The sequence below is a fragment of the Elephas maximus genome, chromosome 16 (genome assembly GCF_024166365.1).
Source record: "Elephas maximus indicus isolate mEleMax1 chromosome 16, mEleMax1 primary haplotype, whole genome shotgun sequence".
NCBI classification, from domain to species: domain Eukaryota; kingdom Metazoa; phylum Chordata; class Mammalia; order Proboscidea; family Elephantidae; genus Elephas; species Elephas maximus.
The window spans coordinates 47,799,605-47,825,316 of record NC_064834.1 but is presented as its reverse complement, the minus strand read 5'-3'; the positions used below and the strand labels follow the sequence as shown (position 1 = coordinate 47,825,316).

Sequence of the window (25,712 nt, the reverse complement as noted above, 5' to 3'; positions counted from 1 at the left end):
AAAAACCCAACCAAACAAAAAACAAAACCTACCTTAAAGACTAGTCAATAAATTAAACAAAACAAAACCCACACAATTCTCCCACCCACCCACCCCCAAAAGCTAGCAGTTGTGAGTTGTATTTATTGAAACCTAATGTTTTTAAAATACTTCTGGTTCTCCAGCCATCCCACCCTACCCCACCCGGGTATGCAGCAATAGTAACCAATTATTTTATTCTACCCACCCTCTCCCCCCAAAAAAAAATCAATCCAGTGTTCTTTAGAATCTTTAAATATAAACTGGGAAAGTGTTAAGCTTTTTTTAAAAGGCATATTCTTCTATAACAAGAATGACATCTAAACCAGTCAATAAAAGCATTTGACAAGACATTAAATTACTGTAGGCACCAGTTGTTGTTTCAAGTTGGGATCTCTATCCCAGTATCTTACATTCATAGTATTATTGAGGTAGTTAAAATACTGAAAACTGGATCCAGGTTGCTGAGTTCTGAATGTGAATGATAGATTTTTTGAACCTACTTCTCCCCAAATAATAGAGGTTTTCTTAAGGTTAGAACTACCAAAATCCAATTAGCAGCCTTCTGTAAAGAGGGAAAGTGATGATACTTTCAGAAAACAACTTTCATGCTTGGAAACTACCATGAGTGTTTCTGTTACCTGAGTGTTTTTTTTTTTTTTTTAATCTACCAGACTAATAAATCCACATCATACCCTATGTGCTCTAAACATAAAAATAATCTTCATTTTAAGAAAAGGCCATTCCTCTAAGAATTCATGCTGGGAGAAGCACTCACCCACGTTCATCACCAGAGCCCCCTGGATCTGTCTGTTGCTGTGTGGAGCCCCTTCCCTTCCCAACAAAAGCCACTGGCTTCATTACTGAGACTCCTGCTGCATACCCACAACTTATTTATAATAAGTTTGTCTTCAATGCATATTGTGGCAGTCACATATCTGCCACGCAGACTCCCTTCTATTCAAGTGCTATCTTTTAAAAAAGCTTCCCTCTATCAAATCTCTCTTCTCCCACAATGTATACAGTTTATCAGTTATTACAATAATTTTTTTTTTACTTTTTAAATTTATTCCCCCAAACTCTTTACTCCCAAATTGTCCTTGCTGTAATGACTATTATTGCTGTTTCATTATCAGTACAGTGAAATGTCCCAGGACAGTTCTGGGGCCAGTCCAACAAAATGGGCTACTGAAATTTACTAATTAGTACCTTTGCCTGCTTAGACTAACAAGCTGGATTCAAAGGTTGCTCATAAAACCTGTCTTCCACAAAACAGAACAAAGTGCTGCTCTAGGACAACCTGAGAACTACCCCGGCCACGCTCCACTCCAAAATAAACCTACAGAACTTTTTTCTAGTAGTGTCAGTTTATAGTTATGTCTTCCCTTAGAAAAAGCATTTTTTAAAGAGTACTATCAAATCTGGGTATAGATCATTGATTGCACTAAGCAATGCAAAGCCCATATATGTATTGTGAATCATAGGAACCACCACTTCCTTCTGAGCCACAATGTACGTTCTCATCTGAAAACACACCCTAGCATGAGTATTTTAGCCCACGTTATAAAGGTAGTTCATACTCTTAACATTCCCAAAGCATGTTGCATTAGTTAAGTGTTTCCAAGTAGTATAAATTCCCTGAGTTAAATGTGTTTTTATATAAAGATTTCAGGCTGATCATTTAGGGAAAAAACAAGAACAAATTATGACCATGATTTTAAGATATGAGATCTACTTCACCCTTAACTTTAATACGTGAATTCAAATACCTATACTGTTTGTGATAGGGAGTGATATAGAATCATCTAAAAGTTTCTTTTTTTACTGTGCAGATTGGTGTAGCATAGCAATCACAATTTTAAACTTGGTCAAAAATTCATCCGAAAATAAAAAATATAACTCAAAACTGCAGGAAAAAAAAATTTCTTAAAAAATTAATACTGTAACTTTCCTTCATAAAAGACTGCTTGGCGAGTCCACAGATAAACATTAGTCTTTGACATATAAGCCAACATTAGGCCCAGAGACCACCACAAGTCAAATCTCAATATGGCGAATTGAGGTTGGTCCAAATTTTGTTGTATTGAATATTTTTGAAATATTTGGACCATCAGCCAGGGCTTGAAAATCTTTGTCATACAGGGATTTTGTTGTAACAAAATTTGATATACACAGTATTAAAGTGTTTGCAGAGTTTGCTGAGTCCTCTAGGTGTTCATGGTGCATTCAAAGGGATATGCAGTCTTCCTGGAGCTGGTATCTAAGTGTTCTGATGCCATTTCGCTCCCTTCCTTTTGAAAAGAAGTTTAAAAAAATTTTGCCCCAGAGCATCAAGTCCATAGTAGTCTGGGTCGGGTATCATCTTCACACATAGTCACCTTTCAAAGCATGGAGTAATGCAAGGATAATGTTCATTTATCTGATAACTCCGATTATAAGAAACGTTCAGACAGGGCTTAACTTCTACTGGTATTGCTAGTGACATCCCAACACCAGTCTGCACGTGCCCAAGGCCCTGAACACTAGTTTGGAAGCCAGCAGGACATGTCTGTAATGTGTAGGATGAGGTGTGTGTGGTAGATACAATCTGCTGACAGCTTGGCTGTTCTGACACAGGATGGCGATACTGCAGTGAAGTCTCATGTGTCTGATGGAGATACTGGGGTTGCTGAACATGAACTGGTCGTGAGGGCTGGGAGGCTGTCTGGAACACACTTAATTGTGCTGACTGAGGTCCTGCCTGCCCTCTCTGTTTGTTTGCTTCTTTCACATCATTATCATGAGCGCTACAACACAGAAAGAAAGGGATTTGTTAATAATGTTACCTGAGAAGAATCTGTAAGAAAGTCGTGCCCTACTCCCACACCCTCAACAGCTGACTCCACACTGTCACCACTGTCTAGGGAGCAGTCACTGTGCCATAATTTCAACACAGTGAGATCTCACTCTTATTCTTCTAAGGCACATTCCTTTTGTACAAACCTTGGGAACTGGCTGCTGGTAGCTTTGAGGGCTATTTCCAGCTTGGGAGATACAGCCACAAGAACAAATAAGTGCAGCTGCCACTCTGGTGACATCCTGGTGGCTCCAAGAATCCAAAGATATGGAAATGGGGAATGCGGCAAGATTTGCCTGGACTGATCTCAGAGTTATAGGCTTAAAGACACATAATAGTGGCATACTAGCAATGACAACCTCTAGCCAGCTAACAGCTAAGAAGGGCTCCCTTTCTACAGACTGCTGCTCATACAGCAGCTTACTCAAAGCAGTAAGTGGCTGCCAGAGCAAGTATACCAAAAGTTGTGCCTTTGAGAAGTTATTTTTAGGAAAACTTACATACAAAGAAAAATATTGAGAAACTGCAAACACAAGAACAAAAAGGCTTACATCAGCAGCCGTTCAATGCACTGAACTAAGAAATCCCAGGAGTAAGCGGTAAGACGATGCAGTCTTGTAGGCCACGTTGGAGAAAGACGAAGTATAATCCTTGAAGAAGCCACACATGCAGCAGCTACTAAAGAAGGTGCATAATTTAGAAAGGCATAATCTGTGGAGACACCAAAAATGAACTTAAGCAACAGAATACACAAGTCATGAGCTCAAAAATCACTCACTGGCTTCCACAACTCACCTTGCAAAGATACTTCCAGGAAGTAATCTGCATATTTGGCCATGTAGAGTTTAGTTTTTTCCAAGCAAATCATTGGCCAGCCATCATGAAGGTCTGTTTCATGTACTGCTTCGGACAGATAATATTCAATGAAATGGGCAGCTGTCGGAAGGCAGAGATTCCACTGAAAGGTTTCTAGTAATAATAGCTCCATATGGAGCAAATTTTGTTTTGTTAACACTAGATTCATATTAGTCATACAACCCAAGCTGTTGAGCTGCTCCAGCTTAGGCACACTGTCTTCTTTTTCTTCAAATTTGCCTTATAAGAAAAGGGGAAAAAGAGAAAATGTTAGGCAAGTGATTGTTCTAGATCTAGCTGGTAAATGGGATTTGCTGTCTTACTGGCAGGATTTAGATCCAAAGACCTTCTTTTCCCCTGCCTGATGCAGGTATCATTGTGCCCGAACTCTCTGGGGTTCTCGTATTTGCGTGTTTTCACCACCACCTTTCACTCCCCAAAATATGCTGGCAACATGTAAACAGTTTGATCTATGTCCTATTGTAGAATAGAAACAGTCATTTACGCCAGTGAAAAAATAATACTCTCAAATCCCACAAGCTGAATCTTTTCAGGAAATTTCTTTTTAGGGGCCTGGTGGTAGTGATAGAAGAAATTTAAAAAACAGAAGCTAGTTTAAAAAACTTAACATCATTGCTTTATCTGAAATAAAAAATAGTTAAGCTTCCAGTGTTTCACCTTGGCATATTTTCAGTTTAATCTCAATTCCAGAGCTGAATAGATTTGGGAAGGAAAAAAAAAAAAAAAAAAACTGGGCGACTAACACACACAAAACACCCACCTCTCCTCTTCTGAATCCAGAGCAAAAATCTAGTTAAGTCTGCTTAAAAAAAAAAAAAAAAGAAGGGAGGATACTTCATATCCTCTTTTATCTTCCCTATACAGTGGTTAAGTGTTTGGCTACTAACCAAAAGGTCAGCAGTTTGAATCCACCAGCAGCTCCTTGGAAACACTATGGGGCAGCTCTACTCTGTCCTACAGGATCACTATGAGTCAGAATTGACAGCAGTGGGTTTGACTGTTTTGGTTTTTATATCTCCTTACTCAAGGCAGAAGAGTAGTGGAGATGATCTGATGGCTGAACTTCATTATTTGAAGGCATTTACTTCTTTCCAGGAAATACTTATTTACAGGGATTTGTGCACAGCTAAGGAATAAAATTCCCTCACCAGGCCCAGAATACTTTTTTCTATAGTTTACATTCCATCTTACGCTTTTATTTCCAAGCAAGCATTTTACTATATATAAAGCATTGTTTTCTAGAACTTATGGCTGGAGAAAAACTGTGAACTAGGAAGTACTACTATGATTTTTCCAGATGCAGCAATAGACCCAAGGAGTTGTCTTCAAGTCTCTTTATGTCTTTGTTCACAGTGGTCTGTAGAAGGGAATTGTAACTAAGGCCATCTACTTCCTAGTTTTGTGTTCCATCTTACATTAAGGTTTATAATATGTCATGTCATATTACAATTGTAGATTTCTCACAGTATCTTTTATAATCATAATTCAAGATTATGATTGTTAGAGTATGTTACTAAAGCAGCACATATTACTATATCAAAAATTTGTTTTAATATTTTGATAACTATTTGGTTTCCTTAGGAGCCCTGGTGGTACAGTGGTTAAATGCTCAGCTGCTAACCAAAAGGTCAGCAGTTCAAACCTACCAGCTGCTCCACAGGAGAAAGATACCGCAGTCTGCTTCCGTAAACATTTACAGCCTCAGAAACCCTATAGGGCAGTTTACCTTGTTCTATAGGGTCACTGTAAGTTGGAATCAACTCAATGGCAACATGTTTTAGTTTCCTTGGAAATCTTATCATTTTACTTATTTAAAAGCCTATTTTGGAAGAGCCAGGAAGACTGCTCAAGCAGGGAAAACCAAATTGAGTCTCTCCATGAGGTTTCTCTTCCATAGGGATGGGTTTGCACTATACATCGAAGCTGCTCCAACAAATGGTATTGACCTGGAACACTCAGTACAGCTCAGGGTGCAGGCAGCGGTGCTAAAGCCAGTGGGAGTGTATTCACTTTGGCCTGCCTTGGAGCTAGGGAAAAGGCACTGCTGACTGCCTTGTTCTCTGCTTAGGGAGGGAAACTAGGGTTGAAGGTTTTGTCTCCTATGCCAGGAGATTCTAAGCTCATGACTTGAGAAGAGTCTAAGCCCAAAGAAGTAGGATGGATGATGGCTCTTCCCATTCCAGAGAGATTCTGAACTTTGGATCTAAACCGCTCTAAGTTTTTTTTTTTTTAAGGAAACACTGCTACAGGTAGGAACTGATCCAAAACTTACATAATTCAAACTTTTCAAGGATCCATATAGCCCTTCCCAATTAAAATTACACATAACATGAATTTCACAAATCAGCCAGTAGCATACACTTTTTACATCTGAAAGCCCTAAAGTTTTTATAACATAATTATCCAGCATCATCTTTGCATAAAGATACAGGAGATGAAACCACTGTTCTCAGTATAACAAAATGAATTCTTCAGAAAGAGAATGTCCCAGGAATTTAGTTTAATCATTCTGGATGAATCATTAGGGCTTTCAAAGTACCCGGCCATTTGTGTAACAGCAGCAATACTGGCAACATACATCAAAGGAATATTATAAAAATTAACGTGTTCTATTGATATCCTGCTTGAAGTCTCTTTGAAGAAATTAATACACCATAGTTCACTGCTTAATTCAAAGATTAAGAATGTTCCATATTATCTCCTTGAAACTTTTAATATTGCAAATAAAACTGTATATAACTAATTTCACAGCTCACAAATCCAAGGTAGTAAGGCTGGCTAATTCATTTAAGGTCAAATAAGTTGAGTCAAGTCAAAAATTGGAAACCAAAAAGAAAACTTATATTTGAATTCCCAAGTCTATACTGCTAGACCAAAGTATTGCACAAGGTTATATGGGGACAACAACTACCAGAATAGTCAGACTTCTGTATCATTAGGCATCTAAGGGGCTTCTATATTTATAAAGTACTTAGCTATTTCAAGCATGAGAAGCTTTACATCATCATTTGCAAAGTTAAAAATAACCATGCACTGTGTACATAACCATAGTTGGGATTTTAATTCAGGTTTAAGTTTTTTTGGAATTTTTTTCATTGTATAGTGATATAAATACTCAGACACATTAAACGATTTCGAAATCTGTGACAGCATCAATGAGTACCCACATTTGTATCTATAGTTTTTGTTGTGCTGAATGCTGTGTGTATTTTAAGCCTACTTATTCTCAATACCACATACAGGTCAGAAAGATCAGTTTCTGCAATTGAAAGGAAATACCAGAAGCCATGTGATTATATTGATAAAGGCCCCAAACAGGAAATTCATGTCTGCTTCCCAGAAAATTAAGAATTAAAGCCACAGAAGTCAACCATCAAGTCTTCTCTCCTTTATAGGAAATGTGCAGATGAGCCACGGAAACCAGCACATTTCCAAAGCTGGCAGTGAATGGCAGAAACGTAGTAGAGAAGACATGAACACTGAGTAAGGCACGGATCAGATGTCATTTTGAGCTCTGCCTACCCAATTCTGTCCTTCTGTTACCAGGTGAAAAATGTCATCCTTAATATATACTAAGAACCCTCACAAATCTATAAGACCATCAATCTAACAGAAAAATGGGTAAAAAAAAAAGGGAAGAGGCAATTAAAAAAAAAAAAGATTCTAAGTTCATTAAAAATTGAGATGTTAATCAAATCAACACAAGCACTTGTCACAAGCTATTACTACTACAAGCCTATAATCTTACTTTTGGCTTCATCCTGACTCTAAGATCATTTCTTAGTAATACAAATTCTTGAGTAAATTATCAGAAGCCTCATCTCCAAGACGGCTTCTATGGTCTCCACAAGTTCCATGCTGATCTCAGAAGCCCAGCAGAGCTGGAGTATGCATGTGGAGGAGTTGAAATTTGACAATTTCCCAGGACAAAGCAGGGCCCATTCTAAAATGATCCAGAATCTTTAGACAGAGGGGGTAAGGGTAAAGATAACAGAGCAGTTTATAGAGGGAAATTAACTATTACAACGCCAACCGTATTTATATTTCAAATTGCTATGTGCTTTTAAACGTATTACCCCCACTTGATCCTCGCAACGACTCTGTAAGTTTATTTACATTTTATTATAGAGAAGTAACCTGAGACTCAACATTCTATTGCCAGTAAGAAATTCAAGCCCAGGAAGTCCATCACTACAGTCCGTGCCCTTAAATACCATACACCACTCTCCAATCAGAAATAATGTATTAGGCCCTTTTCTTCCTACTTCTAATAGTACAGACAACTAGGCAGCTGCATATGCATTAGCACCTGAACTTACAAGCTATGCTCCATCTTTGGCTAAACTACATACAGCCTCCCAACCTATTCCCTAACTGGAATCCAACTGTCACCCACTCCTGTCAGCTATACACTTCTCTTCACTTCTAAAAAAAGGCTACCCATCCCAAAGAAGGGAGTAGCTGGGGGAAGGAGACACACAGAGCTCAATCATTCTGTGAGGAGATAAACACTATTTGAATAAACCTTATTATAACCAACTGGAGAGCTACAGTCCTAAGTTGGTATCCAAAGGTAAGATAAGAGTATATGAATGTAAGAAACACCGGGATAAACTCCAAAAAGTTAAAAGAGACATCAGATACTGAAAGCTGCTTATCAGCATTGTAAGAGTACTGAATATATTGTGGACTGCCAAATGAACAAACAAATCAGTCTTAGAAGACATACAACCAGAAAGCTCCTCAGAAGTGAGGATGGCAAAACTTTGGCTCATTTACTTTGGACATGTCATCAGGAAAGACCAATCGCTAGAAAAGGATATCATGGTTGGTAAAATAGAGGTCAGCAAAAATGAGGAAAACCCTCAATGAGATAGACTGACACAACAGCCCCAACAATACCAATGATCATGAAGATGGCAGACTGGGCAAAGTTCTATTCTTTTATACATAAGGTCACCATGAGTCAGAAGTGACTTGATTAAAAAAAAAAAAACAACAACTAATAATAATCACTTCTGTTATACAGTTACAGACTGGGAAGAGGAGAGATTGCTGCTGGCTACTGAAGGGCCAGGCTCTTAAGATTCCTGTCCCTATGTCATGCATTGAATTATGTCCCCCCCAAAATCATGGCTCAGTTTGGCTGAGCCACGATTCCCAATGTTATGTGGTTGTCCTCCATTTTGTGATTGTAATTTTCTATTAAAGAGGATTAGGGTGGGATTGTAACCCCTGATCCAACGTAAAGGGAGTTTCCCCGGGGTGTGGCCTATACCACCTTTTATGTCTCAAGAGAGAAAAAGGAAAGGGAAGTGAGCAGAAAAGAGGGGGCCTCATACCACCAAGAAAGCAGTGCCGGGAGCAGAGCATGTTCTTTGGACCTGGGGTTCCTGGGCAAAGAAGCTTCTAGTCATGCGAAGATTGATGAGAAGACCGACAGAGAGAAAAAGCCTTCCCTTGGAGCCAATACCCTGAATTTGGACTACTTTACTGTGAAGAAATAAATTTTTCTTTGTTAAAGCCATCCACTTGTGGTATTTCTGTTACAGCAGCACTAGATGGCTAAGACCTCTAGCTGATAGCTTGAACTCTTTTGACCTCTGCGTACCTGGACAGGACTGAGACCCTGAAGACTACTTATCCCAACAATTCTCACTCTCCAGTGGAAAACAAACGATGATAAACGCAGTTCTTCTTTCTTGGGGAGAGGGAGGTCAGGGGTGTTAATAGAACAAGGGAGGAAGTATCTGCCTCTCTCAGTAATTAGGTAATAAACAATTCATATCTCAACCACACCAAATACAGATCCTAAGGCCTAGTTACTGGAAATGAGCCAAATATACCACTGTAATAGCTACACGTTAGATAGATTTAACCAACAAAATAACTGATCATGACAGACAAACTATGAACTATGTAATTTAAAAAGAAGAGCAATTAAAAATTCCATTCTAACTAACCTAAGATGGTATACAAAGTACATTTCTACCTAACTGTGGAAATTACAAGAATTTGGTATCAATGCCAACCACTGCATGGTAGAATTCTCATCAGATTATTCAACTAGAGTCCTAAGTGAACCTGAAATAGAACTTGTAGTAACATGTAATTTATGAATATCTAGTTTAGTAACCCTTAACTCTTTTAGTAAGTCGGTAGTAAGTAAACTTTAGTCACAAATATAAGTCAGTCTATGAACTATGATCATTCATTACTTCTAGCAACCAAGATGAGCCTTTCCACTAATCTTTAGAATCGTAGGCATAGAGTAGGTGGGGCTTGGTAGTGGCAAAATGACAGTGATGTCCACAGAAGGCAAAAGGTTATCCTGTTAATGACGTTCTCATCCCAAGATTTTAAAATAACCTTACTTGCATGTTTGACTTCCAGTTCTACAAACTGATCCAAGAGTAAACTAACATTCTATAGGATAACAAAAACCACTCCACTGTAGGCTCTCACACATGTGACCTGTCACGTTTTTTCTATCCTATGCAAACTGTTAAACCACAAAGGGCTTCACAATCAGAAACACATACAGTATGGTAATATGTAAACACTTATGAGGATGAAACCTTAATTAAAGGTTAAAATAAATGTAGAAGCATTACCTCTCTGGCTTCTGGGGTGGAAGAGAAGAAGGTGGGTGACGTGTCTGGATCTGAGAGGACAGCAGATTAAAGAGGAAATATACATATTCAGGAAACAGATATGTTTTGGTAAGAATTCAGCTCCAGGCTATGGTGATAAGAGTTGGAAGATGAGACTGGAAAGGTGGTGGGGTCCAGATGAAAGGTTCTAAATGCTACAGTAAGGACTTTACACCTTAACCCATAGATGGTGAGAAGTTATCTCTGGGATTGCATCTTATTTATACTCAGCTGGTTTCACAAAGGATTTGGAGGAACTTACAAAGAAACATTCAAAAGAAAAAAATAAGTAGTTGAGGTCATCAGATCAAAGGAAGGATAGGAAAATAAAGCCTGAGAAGAGAGTGCCAGAAATGGTACCACACAGGACGGCATTTGGCTTTAGGTTTGTTGGCAGCCAAAGCACAATGGTGTTTTAGAAAGAACTCTGGTGGCAGAGTGTAGGGGGAATGTTCCTTAGACAGTAGCCACAATGGATCCCAAATGCTTACCTCAACTGAGAGTCAAAGGTGAAGGCAGTGGATATATCTACATACGTCTCTGAAGTGGGGCTTAAATTTCTATTGTAATATAAAAATTACATAATCGATTCCATTTCAATATCAGATACAATCCTTTCACATTACCAAAAGAAGAAAAACTCAATTTCTATTCCTTTTCTCACCCTATCTCTTTAGTGAGGGTGCTAATAAGCAATGAAATGAGTTACATGTAGATGTTAAGAAAAAGGCACCAAAAGGTTTGACAATATATTCGGTATTGGATAAGAAGTATGGTTATATCAGATTCTATCTTTCTGCCTACTACATAGTTGTGTCTAATACAGAGGCCAAGGTTTTCACATCTGTAGCAGTTGCACATGAACTTTCAGTTCATTATACCAACTCACTATGCTGGAAGTATTCTAACAATAAAAAAGTACGGTATCTTTAAGATGGAGTTTCTCAACCTTAACTCCATTGACATTTTGGGCCACCAGATAATTCTTTATTGTCCTGTGCATTGTAGGATGCTTAGTAACATCCCTGGCTTCTACCCACTAGATGCCAGTAGCATCCCCCTAGATTGTGACAACCAAAATATCTCCAAAAACTGCCCCTGTCTAAGAACCACTGCTTTCAGACAATGGTTCTCAACTGGAAAGGTACATCAGAATCACCTTTGGAACTTTTTAAAACTTAAAAAAATATCCGTGCCCCATGATGTAGATTCTGATTCAGCTGATCTAGGGTGGGCGTAGATATTTGTATCAGAATCTTCAGGATGTAGGGCTTAGGCACATATGTTTTTAAGAGTCCAGAGATACTTTTTAATGGCTAGTTAAGAATTACTGTGACGAGAAAAGCTTTCAACATAAGCTTCTGATACTAGTGAACTGGAATGAACGGGATTTGGTGATATTTTACTAAGTTCTACATAAACTTATTTTATTACAAACAATGAAAATTCCCACTCAGCGTAGATCAGATTCATACTTACTTGCTAGAAGCAAACAGGAAAGCGCAACTAAATGCAGCTGCTGGATAGAGATGTCATAGCGATCCATAAACAGGTCTAGCAAATAGACAGCAAGATGGCGGGCTGAAGGGCAGAGAGTGAAGCGATTGCTCACAATGGCTATCAGGTCAGCAAAATACCGTCTAAGACTTAGCTGAGGGGACTGGCCTTTGTAGGAGGGCAACTTCAGCTCCTAGGTCAAGAGAAACAACGTTTAGTCTGACATAATCTGTAGAAGTAAAACTACAATGCAAAGACTTAACACAGTTTTTCCAGGATATCCGTGCTGCTACGTATGCCTAAAACACTTTTCTGATGTGTTTTAAAGTTGAGCGGATCACTTTTAAAAGTTGAGTGGAAGGATAATTAATGGCATTTAATTTTAAAACCTAACTTTTCTCCTTATTCTTTACCACCTCTGACAAGACCAAATATAGGTTTTCTAAAATTTTTATCATGCTTTAAGTGAAAGTTTACAAATCAAGTCAGACTCTCATACAAAAATTTATATACGCCTTGCTAAATACTCCTAATTGCTCTCCCCCTAATGAAAGAGCACAGTCCTTCCTTCCACTCTCTCTTTTCGTGTCCATTCGGCCAGTTTCTGACCCCCTCTACCCTCTCATCTCCCCTTCAGACAGGAGATGCCAACATAGTCTTATGTGTCTACTCGATCCAAAAGCTCATTCTTCACCAGTATCATTGTCTATCCCATAGACCAGTCCAATTCCTGTCTGAAGAGTTGGCTTTGCAAATGGTTCCTAAGACCAAGTGTAGATATTTCTTGGTCTATGGCATAGATGGATGCTTTCTAGCAAAATTTTTAATAAGGGAATTGTTTTCCCTACTAGGTGTTTTCAGAAAATGTCCTTACCAAAACACCAACCATACCACACTACACATCACGCATGTCCTCTAGGAAGCACAAAGCTTTTGGTTAGAAGGTAAGAGATAAGTGGCTATGCTCCTGGTATACTGCATACTACATTATACTTGCAAGGATGAGGAAGGTCGGAGACCAGTACTCATCCATTAATATCTTCTAACCATCTCTCCCTTTCAGAAGTTTTATGATCTTTCCTTTGCCATCATCCTTTCATACACCTAAAATTTTTCCCATAATTTTTCAATTTTTGAGCTACATTAGGTTACTTTTTTAAAAAGTAGAAAATTTGTCTACTATAAAAAAATTTTCAGAGCACGGAGATGGAAAACTTCCAAATTCATTTTTTGAGAGCAGTATAATATACTAATAATAGACCCAACAGGTATCACAAAAAAAGGAAGTTACATATTAATCTAGCTTAATACTAAGATGTAAAACTCCAAAACTTTACATAAAATATCAGCTAATGTAGTTTAGTAATGTATCCAAAGAATATATCATCATCAACTGTTGTTAAATCCTAGGAATGCAAGGATTTTTTTTAATAGGATACAACAATTTTATGAAGTGACGGTAGTTTTCACTTGTTAATACATCCTTTCAGTGGACTTAATTTTAAACTTGAACCTCTGTTTGAAAAAATAAAACAGCCTTTTTTTTTTGGTAAGGATGGTTTGATATTTGAAAATCTATTAATATAAGTCACAATAATTTATGCATAGATATGCACAATCATCTCAACAGATGCCAAAAAAAGTAACCCTGGGAGAAATAACAACAGATGAATGCTTCTTTGACGATGGAAATGGAGTAAAAGAAGGAAGTAAAAAGATCTCAATTGTAACAGCCAGCATCTCACTTGGAGGTGAAACACTAGAAGGCTCTTTGAAGATAAGAGAAAAAAATGTATAAATTTCTCCAAACATGGGGAACATGCTGATTTCTCATACGTAGCCCTGGGATTTTTCTTCTCTCCTTTGCCGCGGTGTTGATAAGCTGCAACTCCAAACTTCACTTTTCTCCACTGTCATCAAGTGATTTACTGAGCAGCTACCACGTAGAAGGCATTGTGCTAACTCTAGGGATAAAAGCCGTAAAAACAGTTTCTGGTCTCAGTCCTCTCTCTGGCAGATGGACCAAAGTACTGAGATTATTAGAATATTAGTGTAGTAATCACAGGGTATTGTGGGAACACTGAGGAGGGAAATCTAACCCAGCTCAGGGGGTTAGAGTGTTAAGCGAAAAAAAAGCCACAGCAGGCTTTCTGGATGAGAAGCCTGAAGGTCTTAAAGGCTCATTGGAAACATAACTGCAACACTAGTGGACTTTATTTTAAAATATGTTAACTTTACTAAATGAAGAAATGCAAAAATAAAGGCAGGAACCTCAAGGGCCATCACGGGATTTTTAACAGTGTGTCCAATGCATTCTCTTTTTATCTTTTTAAATGGTAAAGTGTCTATATTACCTAATTGCTCTGCAAAAAAAAAAAACCAAACCCACTGCCATCAAGTTGATTCTGACTCATAGCGACCCTATAGGACAAAGTAGGACTGGCCCATAGAGCTTCCAAGGAGCGCCTGGTGGATTTGAACTGCCCACCTTTTGGTTAGCAGCCGTTGCACTTAACCACTATGCCACCAGGGTTTCCAATCACTCTGCAAAAGGTTGTAGTAATTGTCAATCTGACCAAGTACTTACCACCTGGCTATCAGATTCAGTTATCTTTGTTCAGATACTGAAGTTATAAGAGCATGAGAAAATGACCTATTCTTCACTTAGTTTACAAGTTTCTTCTGCTGTCTATTCCTGATCCCTAGAATTGACACTTTTTCCCATCTGCTTCTCAGGATTCCACAGGACCAAAACACAGAGAGGCCTGAACGTCACCTTCATCTTGTGTCAAGTACTTCTCAGGTCACTACCCCAAATATCATCCCTTTCCCAGAATGGGTTAATGTCCAGACAGGATGGAAATAAAGGCATGCAAGGAATATTCATAAGCATAACTCTGTGGGTATTTTCTCAATGTTTCTCACAAAGCTAGAATTATTCTCGTCTGTCATAAAGGCTCTCCAAATACTTCCCTCCAGCATCCTACAAAATGATAAAGGATAAGAAGAGGAAATAATGGTATAAGGGTACAGCTACTGTGTAGATTTGTTTGGTTTGGTAATTATATTTTACAAAAACAATATAGTTAGCATTTTGGGTTGAGGAGTATTTCTATTCATTGTAATTTTTATACTTCCCTAGTAGATACAATGCTGGTCACACCAATTATCTCCCTACAAACACTGGGTCTAAACACAGAACACCTTCTACAGTATCCAAATGGCAACTGCCCAGAGGAAGACCAAAATTCATATGCTCTGATTCATGTCTGTCTCATTCACTGCTAATGCACTTAACACCTGGCATAGCACTTCGTACACAGCAGACACTCAAGTGTGTTGACTAAATAAACAAGCAGCTCACTATCCAACTAAATCACCTGGCTGAAGAGCCTTTACTCTCCTTGACTTAGGTGTACTGCAAACAATGGTCTCTCTAGTTCTACAGGCTCAAGTTTTACTGATTAACATAAACTCTTTATGAAGTGTGGCCAACATGTCAAAGCGTAAGAAACGTGGCCTGTACAGTGCTTAGAGATAAAACAAAGACAAACTAAGGCAGTATGCTACAGGTGGCCCAGGACAATTTTTAGTGGCATTCCTTCAGACTCTGTGCTATCTTGTCCTCTGATACTTCATAAGCAACTTGAGTGTAGGACTGTCTTATTCCTCGGATCCTACAGAGCCTAATACATAAAAGCATTCATTCAACAAATCTGCTGAGTGAAAAAAAAAAACATCTACCCCCAAACTCAACTGACAAAACTGATTCAGATAATCACTCAGAATTAAAATTTCTACACATAAAACTTAAGAATCAAAAATCATGAAATCCATCAAGAAAAATCTTTTAAGTTTCATGTCAATTAAGAAACGTATGTATCACCTCAACCACAAAAAGACAAATAACCCAATTAAAAAATGGGCAAAGGATATCAACAGACATTTCACTAAAGAAGTCACTGAGGTAGCTAACACATACATGAGGAAATTCTCACAATCATTAGCCATTAACCCACTGCCGTCGAGTCAATTCTGACTCATTGCGACTGTATAGGACAGCGCAGAACTACTACCCCACAGAGTTTCCAAGGAGCGCCTGCTGGATCTGAACTGCCGACCTCTTGGTTAGCAGCTGTAGCACTTAACCACCATGCCACCAGGGTTTCCCATTAGCCGTTAGAGAAGTGCAAATTAAAACTACAATGAGATTCCATCTCACTCCAACAAGGCTGGCATTAATCCAAAAAACACAAGATAATAAATGTTGGAGAGGTTGTAGAGAGACAGGAACACTTATACACTGCTGGTGGGAATGTAAAATGGTATAGCCACTTAGGAAATCAATTTGGCGCTTCCTTTAAAAACTAGAAATAAAACTACCGTACGATCCAGCGATCCCACTCCTTGGAATATATCCCAGAGAAATAAGAGCCTTTACACGAACAGATATATGCATACCGTGTTCATTGCAGCACTGTTTACAATAGCAAAAAGATGGAAGCAACCAAGGTGCCCATCAATGGATGAATGGATAAATTATGGTATGTTCACACAATGGAATATTACTCATCGATAAAGAACGATGATGAATCCGTGAAACATTTCATAACATGGAGGAATCCGGAAGGCGTTATGCTGAGTGAAATTAGTCAGTTGCAAAAGGACAAATATTGTATAAGATCAGATTATAAGAACTGGAGAAGTAGTTTAAACAGAGAAGATAATATTCTTTGACGGTTACAAGAAGGGGGAGGGAGGGAGAGAGAGAGAGAGGGTTTTCACTAATGACATAGTAGATAAGAACTATTTTAGGTGAAGGGAAAGACAACACACAATACAGGAGAGGTCAGAACAATTGGACTAAACCAAAAGCAGTTTCCTTAATAAACTGAACACTTCAAAGGCCAGCATAACAGGGGCAAGGGTTTGGGGACCATGGTTTCAGGGGATATCTAAGTCAATTGGCATAATAAAATCTATTAAGAAAACATTCTGCATCCCACTTTGGAAGATGGCATCTAGGGTCTTAAACACTAGCAAGCAGCCATCTAAGATGCATCAATTGGTCTCAACCCACCTGGACCAAAGGAGAATGAAGAACACAAAAGACACAGGTAATTATGAGCCCAAGAGGCAGAAAGGGCACATAAAGCAGAGACTACATCAGCCTGAGACCAGAAGAAGTAGATGGTGCCTGGCTACAACCGATGACTGCCCTGACAGGGACACAACACAGAACCCCTGAGGGAGCAGGAGAGCAGCGGGATGCAGACCCCAGATTCTCATAAAAAGACCAGACTTAATGGTCTGAGACTAGAAGCAGCCTGGACGTCATGGTCCCCAGACCTTCTGTTAGTCCAAGACAGGAACCATTCCCAAAGCCAACTCTTCAGACAGGGATTGGACTGGGCTGTGGGATAGACAATGATACTGGGGAAGAATGAGCTTCTTGGATCAAGTAGACACAAGAGACTATGCTGGGATCTCCTGTCTGAAGGGGAGATGAGAGGGAAGAGGGGGCCAGAAGCTGGCCGAATGGACACAAAAAGAGGGAGAGGAGGGAAGGAGTGTGCTGTCTCACTGGGGGAGAGCAATTAAGAGTATATAGTATATGTTTATAAATTTTTGTATGAGAGTCTGACTTGATTTGTAAACTTTCACTTAAAGCACAATAAAAATTTAAAAAAATATATCATTCGTATCAAATAGTTGTACCACATACCAGAGGGATAAAGAGCTGATAACTTAGAAAAGAAGAACATTTCAAATTGAAAGATGACACCTGCAAAAAGCATTAAAAGTGTATCCTGGACAGTTTTCAAAGTGGAAAACCTGCAATTCTATTCCTAACATTCCAGCAGCCAATCCACAGTTGTGACTTTTATATGACACAATCTCTAAGGGGCTAAGATGTGTCTAAGAGATAGAGTGTCAGAATAGATAAGTAGCTTTTAGAAATCTGAAGCTTTAGAAAAGGGTACAATTGTAATAAGTCAGAATCTGGTTTTCCAATCTACTTAACCTGGTCAGATACTCAAGATACAAGTTCATTATCATCACAGGATCTCTCAACTCCAAGAATCAGCATCCTCTTATAAAAAGAGTCAGCTGTTTCGCTTCTTTCTCATCTTCTGCACTTAAGGAATGGCTCTTTCTATCCAGGGTTCCGAGTCAAGACAGATCATTTTGGATTTGGTCTCACTTCTGGTTATCAGAGGCAGCACTGACCCATCAAGCTGTCATGTAACATACAGAGTAAAACTGTTACTTATGCACAACACTACACTGACTTCAGTTGTGTAAGAAAAGCGTAATCTTTTTCCCCAATACCTGAAGTATGCTGGAGCCCTGGTGACGCAGTGGTTAAGAGCTAGGGCTGCTAACCAAAAAGGTCGGCAGTCTGAATCCACCAGCCGCTCCTTGGAAACCCTATGGGGCAGTTCTACTGTCGTATAGGGTTGCTATGAGTCGGAATTGACTTGATTGCAAGGGTTTTATGTAATTAGGAATTAAAGCTAATTAATTAATAAAGCTAATGCTTCTTCCACCTTAAGGCCTTTTTTGAACAGCCCCAAATCCTGGGGAGCAGGGCTATGGAATAATTACAGTTACCACTTTCTTAGTGCTTCCTATATACCAAGCACTGTTTTAAGGACTTTACAAGTATGATACCAACTCATTTACTCCTCACAATTGCCCCGATAAAGTCTGTTCTATTCTTATCATTAGCCCTCATTTTACAAATGTGGAAATTGGGAAACAGAAAATTAAGTAACATGCCCTAAGACTCACAGCAAGTTAGTGGGAAGGCTGGGGAATTTATTTTGTACAAATACGACTTAGCTGCCTGTAACAGCAACAAAAGTAAAAGGAGAGCTGCTCTGCCCAATAAAAAGCCATCTTGCTTATATTTTTTTTAATACAAGATCAAATCCATGTTCCACCTAGAAACACCATAATGTCTCATCCCACCTTCCCTCCGCCAACTACCATGCTCCACCACCCATCTCGTTTTAGTTGCAGGTTCTTCTGATAAATCCCAGGAAAGAAACCCAGAAGTTAATTAACCTTGAGCAAATAAACTCGCTTTTTCTGGCCTGGGAGCTAGTGGGTAAAGAACCTGATCTGGCTTCCCAGGCAGCCGGGATTCGTAATAACGGCCACAAGACACCCAATAGAAAGGTCGGGCATCGGGGTTACCTTGTACCGAAGCGCTTGATGAATATCGGCGGCCAGCTGTCCTCGCCACCACTGCCTCTCCAGCTCCATGGGCCCGGGCGGCACGCCGAAGCAGACGCGACTGTTTCAGTCTGGAAGGCACACCCAGACGAGGTCATTGCCAGCTCCTACCACCGCGACCTCCGGGCCCCCTCCCCGAGGGGTGTGACTTCAGGCCACCCTGGGGGCTGTTTGTTCATCCTCACCAGGGTCGTCGGAAGACCAGCACCAATGCAAACCAATTCCCTAACGCCACACGTAAGGCCTGATCCACCCCCTTACGAGAAGCGGGTTTATTTTGAGAACTACCGAATGGGGTGCTGCGCCAAAGGGGGCCACCTCGCTCCGAGTTCCCAAGGCGCGGACCTGGGTGCATGCTCGGAAAGCTGGAAGGCTTCGGGCATCCTGCGTTCTAGGTTCGAACTCCCTCGTCGGCCCAGAGGAATGGGGGAGACTTGACACTAGTCACAGCCCCTCTGAGATGAAAAGCCCCCACTTAGAAAACCGGCGGCGAACGTCGCCTGGCTCCGGATCCCCGCGGCAGACGGCCAGGCGCCGGCTCCACCCGGGAGCCTCCTCGTGGCCCGGTTGGGCCCAGCGCACACCGAGACCGCCACCTCCTCGTCCAGAGGAAAGCACGGACTCGCGCTGCCCGAGAGAGGCGAACAAAAGGCCGGGCCAGCCAGGCTCCGCGCCTCGCCCCGAGCGGGTGCGGTACCCGCGCCCAGCCCCGGCCTGCCCGGCTGCCCGTTCTCACGGCGGCCTCCCTTACCCGGAACCGCGGCCCTCACAGCCCCAGCCCCGCCGGCGTGCCGGGAGCGCCGGCCCCGCGCATGCTGCGGACAGTCGGCCGCGAAGAGCCGGCCTCAGCTTGGGCCCAGAGACCGGGCGCTCGAGCCGCCCATTGTTAAAAGACCGGCAGGCGGCTCCGCGTACAAAGCCAGCGCGGGGGCACATGCGGCCCGGCCGCTGCCAATCTCGTCTCGCGATACAGCGGGGTCACCCTGAGCCGACCAATCGGCAGTCGGGCTCGGTCCAGGTGCAGCGCCCGGCGGCGGCTCAGCGGCCTCAGCCTGGTCCCGGGCCGCATCTCCGGGCCAGCCAGCGCTTCGCGTTGCGCGAGAGCCCGGGCATCACCTACCACGAGGCCGGTCGGAGGGCGGGCTGCTATCTGAAGAGTCCTGAAGAAATTATAACGTTAATCATTCCGGTGGCCAATCCGGTCATGCCACTCACCTGCTGAAAACCTTCGATGGCTCCCCGATGCCCGCGGAAGAAAATTCAAGCGCCTCGGCTTGACGTTTAAAACCCTTCACAGCACGAATCTAATCTGCCTTATCTCGCATTGCAACAGTCCCATACACCCTTGGGCTGCTCCGTGGAATTGTCAGTTCCTCCACATGTGCTTTGGCCCTATCCAGCTCTGCAGCCCCTAAAGAGCGTTTTCTAGCAATTCTACTTCAAAACCCACGCCTCCTTCTAGAAACCCAATTAATCTCTCCCCCCTCCTTATTTTCTTTGCTTTAGCGATCTCTAAAAGCTCTGAATGAAGGGAATTAAGGTACTTTTAGTAATCTAGCCAGAAAAATCCACAGTGGATGTAATTAACCATCTGTGGTAGTAAATCAGAGGTCCCTGGGTGGCACAAGTGGTTTGTGATCCTGCTGCTAACCTAAAGATTGGCGGCTGAAACGCACCCAACGCAGCTGGAAAGTAAAGGCTTGACGATTTGCTTCCCTAAAGATTCCAAACCCAACCCAACCCATTGCCATGGAGTCGATTCCGACTCACGGCCACTTTGTAGGGCAGCATGTACCTGCCCCATAGGGTTCCCAAGGCTGTAAATCTTCGCGGGAAGCAAACTGCTACATCTTTTTTCCAGCCAGCGGCTGGTGGGATTGAACCATTGACCTTTTGGATAGCAGCCTAGCGCTTAACCACTGTGCCACCAAGTCTCCTTACTTCATCTGTAGACGATGCTTATGCCTCTGAGTACAGGGCTACGGGATCTAAATGACAGGGAAAGGGGCACTCAGAGGCAGAAGTTGGTGGAGTCCAGTGTAGCCCAGCATTGTCCAGGGAAAAGCGAACCTGGGGGAAGACCCTCAGTTGCAAGAGTACCCTAGGGAGGAGATGGACACATCAGGCTAAAAGTTCAGTACCATTTATAATAACATTTAAATAGTACCTACATCCTCTGGTTCCCATTCATGTGCACTATGCAACTTTATGACAATAACTTAGCTTCCCAGTAACTTAAATGTCCAAGGCCTATTTAAGAACCCTTTTCAGGAAAATGGAGCACAGACTCTCATCATCAGTGTAGTAAGTGGGTTGTCTCTCACGGTTTCTACTTTGAAGACTTTATTCACTGGGAGATTACTCTGAAATCATTCTCATTACGTTTTGGATTTGCCTCTTATGATGGGAAAACTCCAATGACCAAAAAAAGAAAAAAACCAAACCCAGTGCCATCGAGTCGATTCCGACTCATAGCAACCCTGTAGAACACACTAGAACGCCAATGACAGATATATATATTTACCTACAGTATACACCTTAAGTACCGTCAAGTCAGTTTCGACTCATAGCAACCCTATGAGACACAGTAGAATGGCCTCGTTGAGTTTCCTTCCAAGGAGCGCCTGGTGGATTCAAACTGCCAGCCTTTCGGTTAGCAGCTGGTGCGCTTAACCGCTATGCCACCAGGTTTCCCGGTGGCGCAGCGGCTAAGCACTCCAGCTGCTAAATGAAAGGTTGACAGTTTGATCCCACCAACTACACTGCAGGAGAAAGATGTGTCAGTCTGATTCCATAAAGATTACACCCTTGGAAACCCTATGGGGCAGTTCTACCCTCTGTCCTATAGGGTTGCTATGGGTGTGTCTTAGATAAAGATTTAGCTGCATTAGCAGCTTCATTACTATTTATTAATTCCTTAGATCAAGCTGGACACATCTAGGTTATCTTTAATTCTTAAAAAAAAACAACAAAACTTAAGTCCCTGCTCTCATCGAGTTAGTATTAACTAAAAAAACCCAGCACCCAGTGCTGTCGAGTCGATTCTGACTCAACTAAAATAAAAAACCAACTAGAGGAACACAAATACAATAAATGAACAGCAACAACAGAACAAGTCATGTAGTGACAAGTGCTATGAAGAAAAACAGAAAAAGGGATAGAGAGTAACAGTGGGGAGCATTGTTTTATGTAGGACGGTCAGGGACAGCCTCTCTGATAAGCTGAGGTTGTTAAAATGCCTGAGGGAAGTGAAGGAGTATGCAGGTATCTGGGGCCTGAGCATTCCTGGCAGAGGCAACAGCAAATGCAAAGGCTCTAAGGCTTGAAATAAACAAGGCAAGTGTATGGCTGGACTGAAGTGAAGATAGGAAAGACATTCCAAGTGAAGGAAGCAGTGATTAGCAAAGATATAAAAGTAAAAATGGCAGAAAATCTGGGTACTGAGCAGAGCATGGCCAAATCTGTTGCAAAAGACACCTTTCAAGTGTTGAAAAGCAAAGATGTCACTTTGAGGACTAAGGTGGGCCTGACCCAAGCCATTGTATTTTTCAGTCACCTCATATGCATGCAAAAGCTGGACAATGAATAAGGAAGACTGAAGAACTGATGCCTCTGAATTATGTTGATGGCGAAGAGTATCGAATATACCATGGGCTACTTTTACCAGAAGAATGAGCAAATCTGTCTTGGAACAAGTACAGCCAGAGTGCTCCTTTGAAGGAAGTCTTCATCTCACGTACTTTGGACATGTTATCAGGAGGAACCAGACACTGCAAAAGGATGCCATACTTGGTAAGGTAGAGGGTCAGCAAAAAAGAGGACGACCCTCAACAAGATGGACTGACACAGTGGCTGCAACGATAGGCTCAAACATAGCAACCACTGTGAGGATGGCGCAGGACCGGGTAGCGTTTTGTTCTGTTGTACATACAATCACTGTGAGTCACAACCTACTTTACAGCACCGAACAACAACAATGGAAATTGCAGAGTCCAGTATGCCTGCAGCATAAGGCACAGGTGGGTTTGGCAAGAGTTGAGGCTAGGACCAGATTCTTTGGAGAGCTTTTGTAGCTCACTGAGCTTTAGGCAATGGAAAGCTACTGATTTTAATATTTATTTTTTTTAAATGAATGCATGCAAAGGTAAAATATTCATACAAGACTGAATACAGTAACTAGCAAGACTTCCCCACCCCTCAGTTGTTTACAGAGCAACGCTCTTACTACCCCTTCCAGAGATATCTAGGTATATATAACTATCCATGTACATAACCCTTGCACCGTTTTGTGCACAGATGATAGCACCTTACATGCTCTATTCTGCACCTAAACTTTTGTCATACAATGCATTCCGGTGATCATTCTATAACATCCAGGATTCCTTTCAATGGCTGCATCATATTCCACTGGACGCAATGGCCTGGGAGCCAGAAGACTGAGGCTTTGGTTCTTGGTTCTTGCTTTGTTGCTTCTTAATGGAGTGGCCTTTGGCAAATCATTTCCCTCCTCTGGGACTCAGGTTCATTATCTATAAAACGAACTAGATGATGACTGAGATTGCTTTTGACTTTAACATTTTAGTTTCCTTGATCTTGCAACACACATGTTGTAAAGTCTTCTGTACGGAAAGAAGCCCAAATACTCCCCATAAATCTCTACTCATTATAAAGTAATCTCAAGCTGGTCTGAGAGTACCATTGTTGCAAATAAATGAGAGCCAGTCCATGCAGGGGGCATTCTGTGGGAGGATAAAGACTGGGGAATTCCTCTTTTCTCCTCTTGCTGTGGGAGTGACCCAAGGAGCCCTAGGACTCCTGCGATGGGAGAGGAGGTCTTTCTTTCCCTTTCCTTCACCTCATATAAAACCGCTCTGGTCAACTTTTGAAAATACTTATCCCTTTATTACTTTGTAAATTGTGTGTTATGTAATATTTAAATAAATGTATAAATACTTTTCACAATGAAGCCCTGAACAGTCAAATACAAGAAAGTACAGTGTTCCTACTTAGATCCCTTTCCACCTTTCTTGAGGGATTTCCAGGATCTAAATGGGCCTCACTGGGTCTACCATTGTGAAACGAAAGTGCCAGAGGCAGAGTGGGAAGCTGCTCACTACGGAAAGAAGGAGCCATGAGGTTTGGTGAGACCATTTCCACCCTTCCTCAAAGAATCAAGAGAGCAGATTAGATTCAATAGTTTCCTGGTTCAGGTCTGTTTCAAATACTTGCAGCAGCTTTAAGGACTTTATGTCAATAGCAACCTAAGTACAAACTTTTGCAAAGTCCCCAAAAGCCCACCCCAGCCCTCAGCCCAACATGGTAGATTTTTCTTTTTTCTCTCCCCATGAAATAACATTTTATCTTATGAGAGGCAGTGACCTTTGGTTTCCACGTGAGTATCTTCTACCTGGCACTGCATCAGAACCAGCATCAAATGCACCAGCCTCAATTTAATAATGACATATTCTATAAGGCAAGAATCTTAACAGCTCGTCAGAATTAACTGATGGGCTTACTGAAAATAATGCAGGTTCTGGAGCTCCAGCTCAGTGATTGTGATTCAGTATGTCGTGAGTGGCATCTGCATTTTCAGTGAGGCTGTCCAGGTGATTCTGATGGGGGCAGTGTGAGGCCCACAATCTGAGAAACACTCATCTTAGGGGGAGAGGCCAGAACTGCTTCTTTTCAAGAATAAGATGTACTGTAGACAGGGACCCTAAGGTTCTTCTTGAGCATGTCTTCGGTGAGGAGGTCAACTAGACTCATCCTCAAAGATCAGGGTGAGTCTCCATGGTGCACAGCTGTATAAGTGGACTGACAACTGGGCTCAGCCCTTGGCTGGACTGGAGGATAAGCAGCAAAATTCCAAAGTACCAGCAAAGTATTGGCTGTTTCTGGTCTGGGGACCCAAAAAAACCCAAAGTACAATCCTTTTCTTTTCCCTTCTTTCTTCACTGGTGTCGGGCTAAGGAAGCCAAATAGACCCATACAGATAATATGTTGTTTGGGTATGGGTGAATGTATACAGCTAGAGCAAATTCTGTCTGGGGAAATTCAGAAGAATGAATTCCAGTTTGATAAACAGCATCAATAACTGACTGGACATCAATGTATGGCATCTGGATGGGAAATCCTGCAACCTGGAGCAAAGACAGAACACACAAACCCACGTGACAATCATGAAGATGACCTGGAATTACTGCATATAAGATCACAGCAGCCTCGAAGAAATGGTAATTGTAAGGTAATAATAGTTAACAATTTGTGAGTGCTTACTATGTCCGAGGTACAGTGCTAAATGCTTCATGGACATAGTTAATCCTCAAACAACGCCATGAAGTAGGTTCTATTATATCCCCACTTTGAATAGAGAAGAGCATAGTCAGGTCTATTCAATGCCAGAGCCTGCACCCCTATTCCATATACTTGTACTCTTTCTAGAAGAGCAAGTCACCTACAAAGAAATTACTTTTTCCTAAAAACGAGGGATTTAAGTGAGAAATTTGGAAAAATTTACTCAATATTGATTCAACTTACATTTATTAAGTGACTCTGGGGGAGAGATGTGACGGCCTGCTTCTATAAAGATT

At 41.2% G+C, this 25,712-nt stretch overlaps 2 protein-coding genes and 1 long non-coding RNA gene across 10 annotated transcripts in view; 1 reads left to right on the top strand and 2 right to left on the bottom strand.

Annotated features, from left to right (window-relative positions):
- The window catches only part of LOC126059584 (uncharacterized), a 35,447-nt gene extending 25,688 nt beyond the window's left edge, over positions 1-9,759 (top strand). For both annotated transcript variants that reach the window (XR_007513456.1, XR_007513455.1), the window contains exon 3: positions 6,973-9,759. This is a non-coding gene — a long non-coding RNA (uncharacterized LOC126059584). The remainder of the gene's footprint in view (positions 1-6,972) is intronic.
- CCNJ (cyclin J) lies at positions 239-20,402 on the bottom strand. 7 transcript variants are annotated; one of them, XM_049855354.1, is made up of 6 exons: positions 20,338-20,402; positions 19,084-19,193; positions 11,863-12,073; positions 3,650-3,949; positions 3,406-3,565; positions 239-2,804 (listed from the first exon to the last, which is right to left on the bottom strand). In XM_049855354.1, exons 2-6 carry the CDS (start codon positions 19,150-19,152, stop codon positions 2,393-2,395), a joined length of 1,152 nt encoding a protein of 383 aa, XP_049711311.1. In that variant the 5' UTR covers positions 19,153-19,193; positions 20,338-20,402; the 3' UTR covers positions 239-2,392. The 7 variants fall into 7 exon arrangements, with proteins under 7 accessions (XP_049711311.1, XP_049711310.1, XP_049711309.1 ...); XM_049855353.1 differs by lacking the exon at positions 20,338-20,402 and adding an exon at positions 19,468-20,052; XM_049855352.1 differs by lacking the exon at positions 20,338-20,402 and adding an exon at positions 19,874-20,052.
- Positions 20,403-24,498: 4,096 nt separating this feature from the next.
- The window catches only part of LOC126059731 (protein CC2D2B-like), a 29,052-nt gene continuing 27,838 nt past the window's right edge, over positions 24,499-25,712 (bottom strand). Inside the window, exon 11 of the mRNA XM_049855659.1 lies at positions 24,499-25,262. Within this exon, the coding sequence (XP_049711616.1) occupies positions 25,074-25,262 (189 nt within the window). The 3' untranslated portion in view covers positions 24,499-25,073. The remainder of the gene's footprint in view (positions 25,263-25,712) is intronic.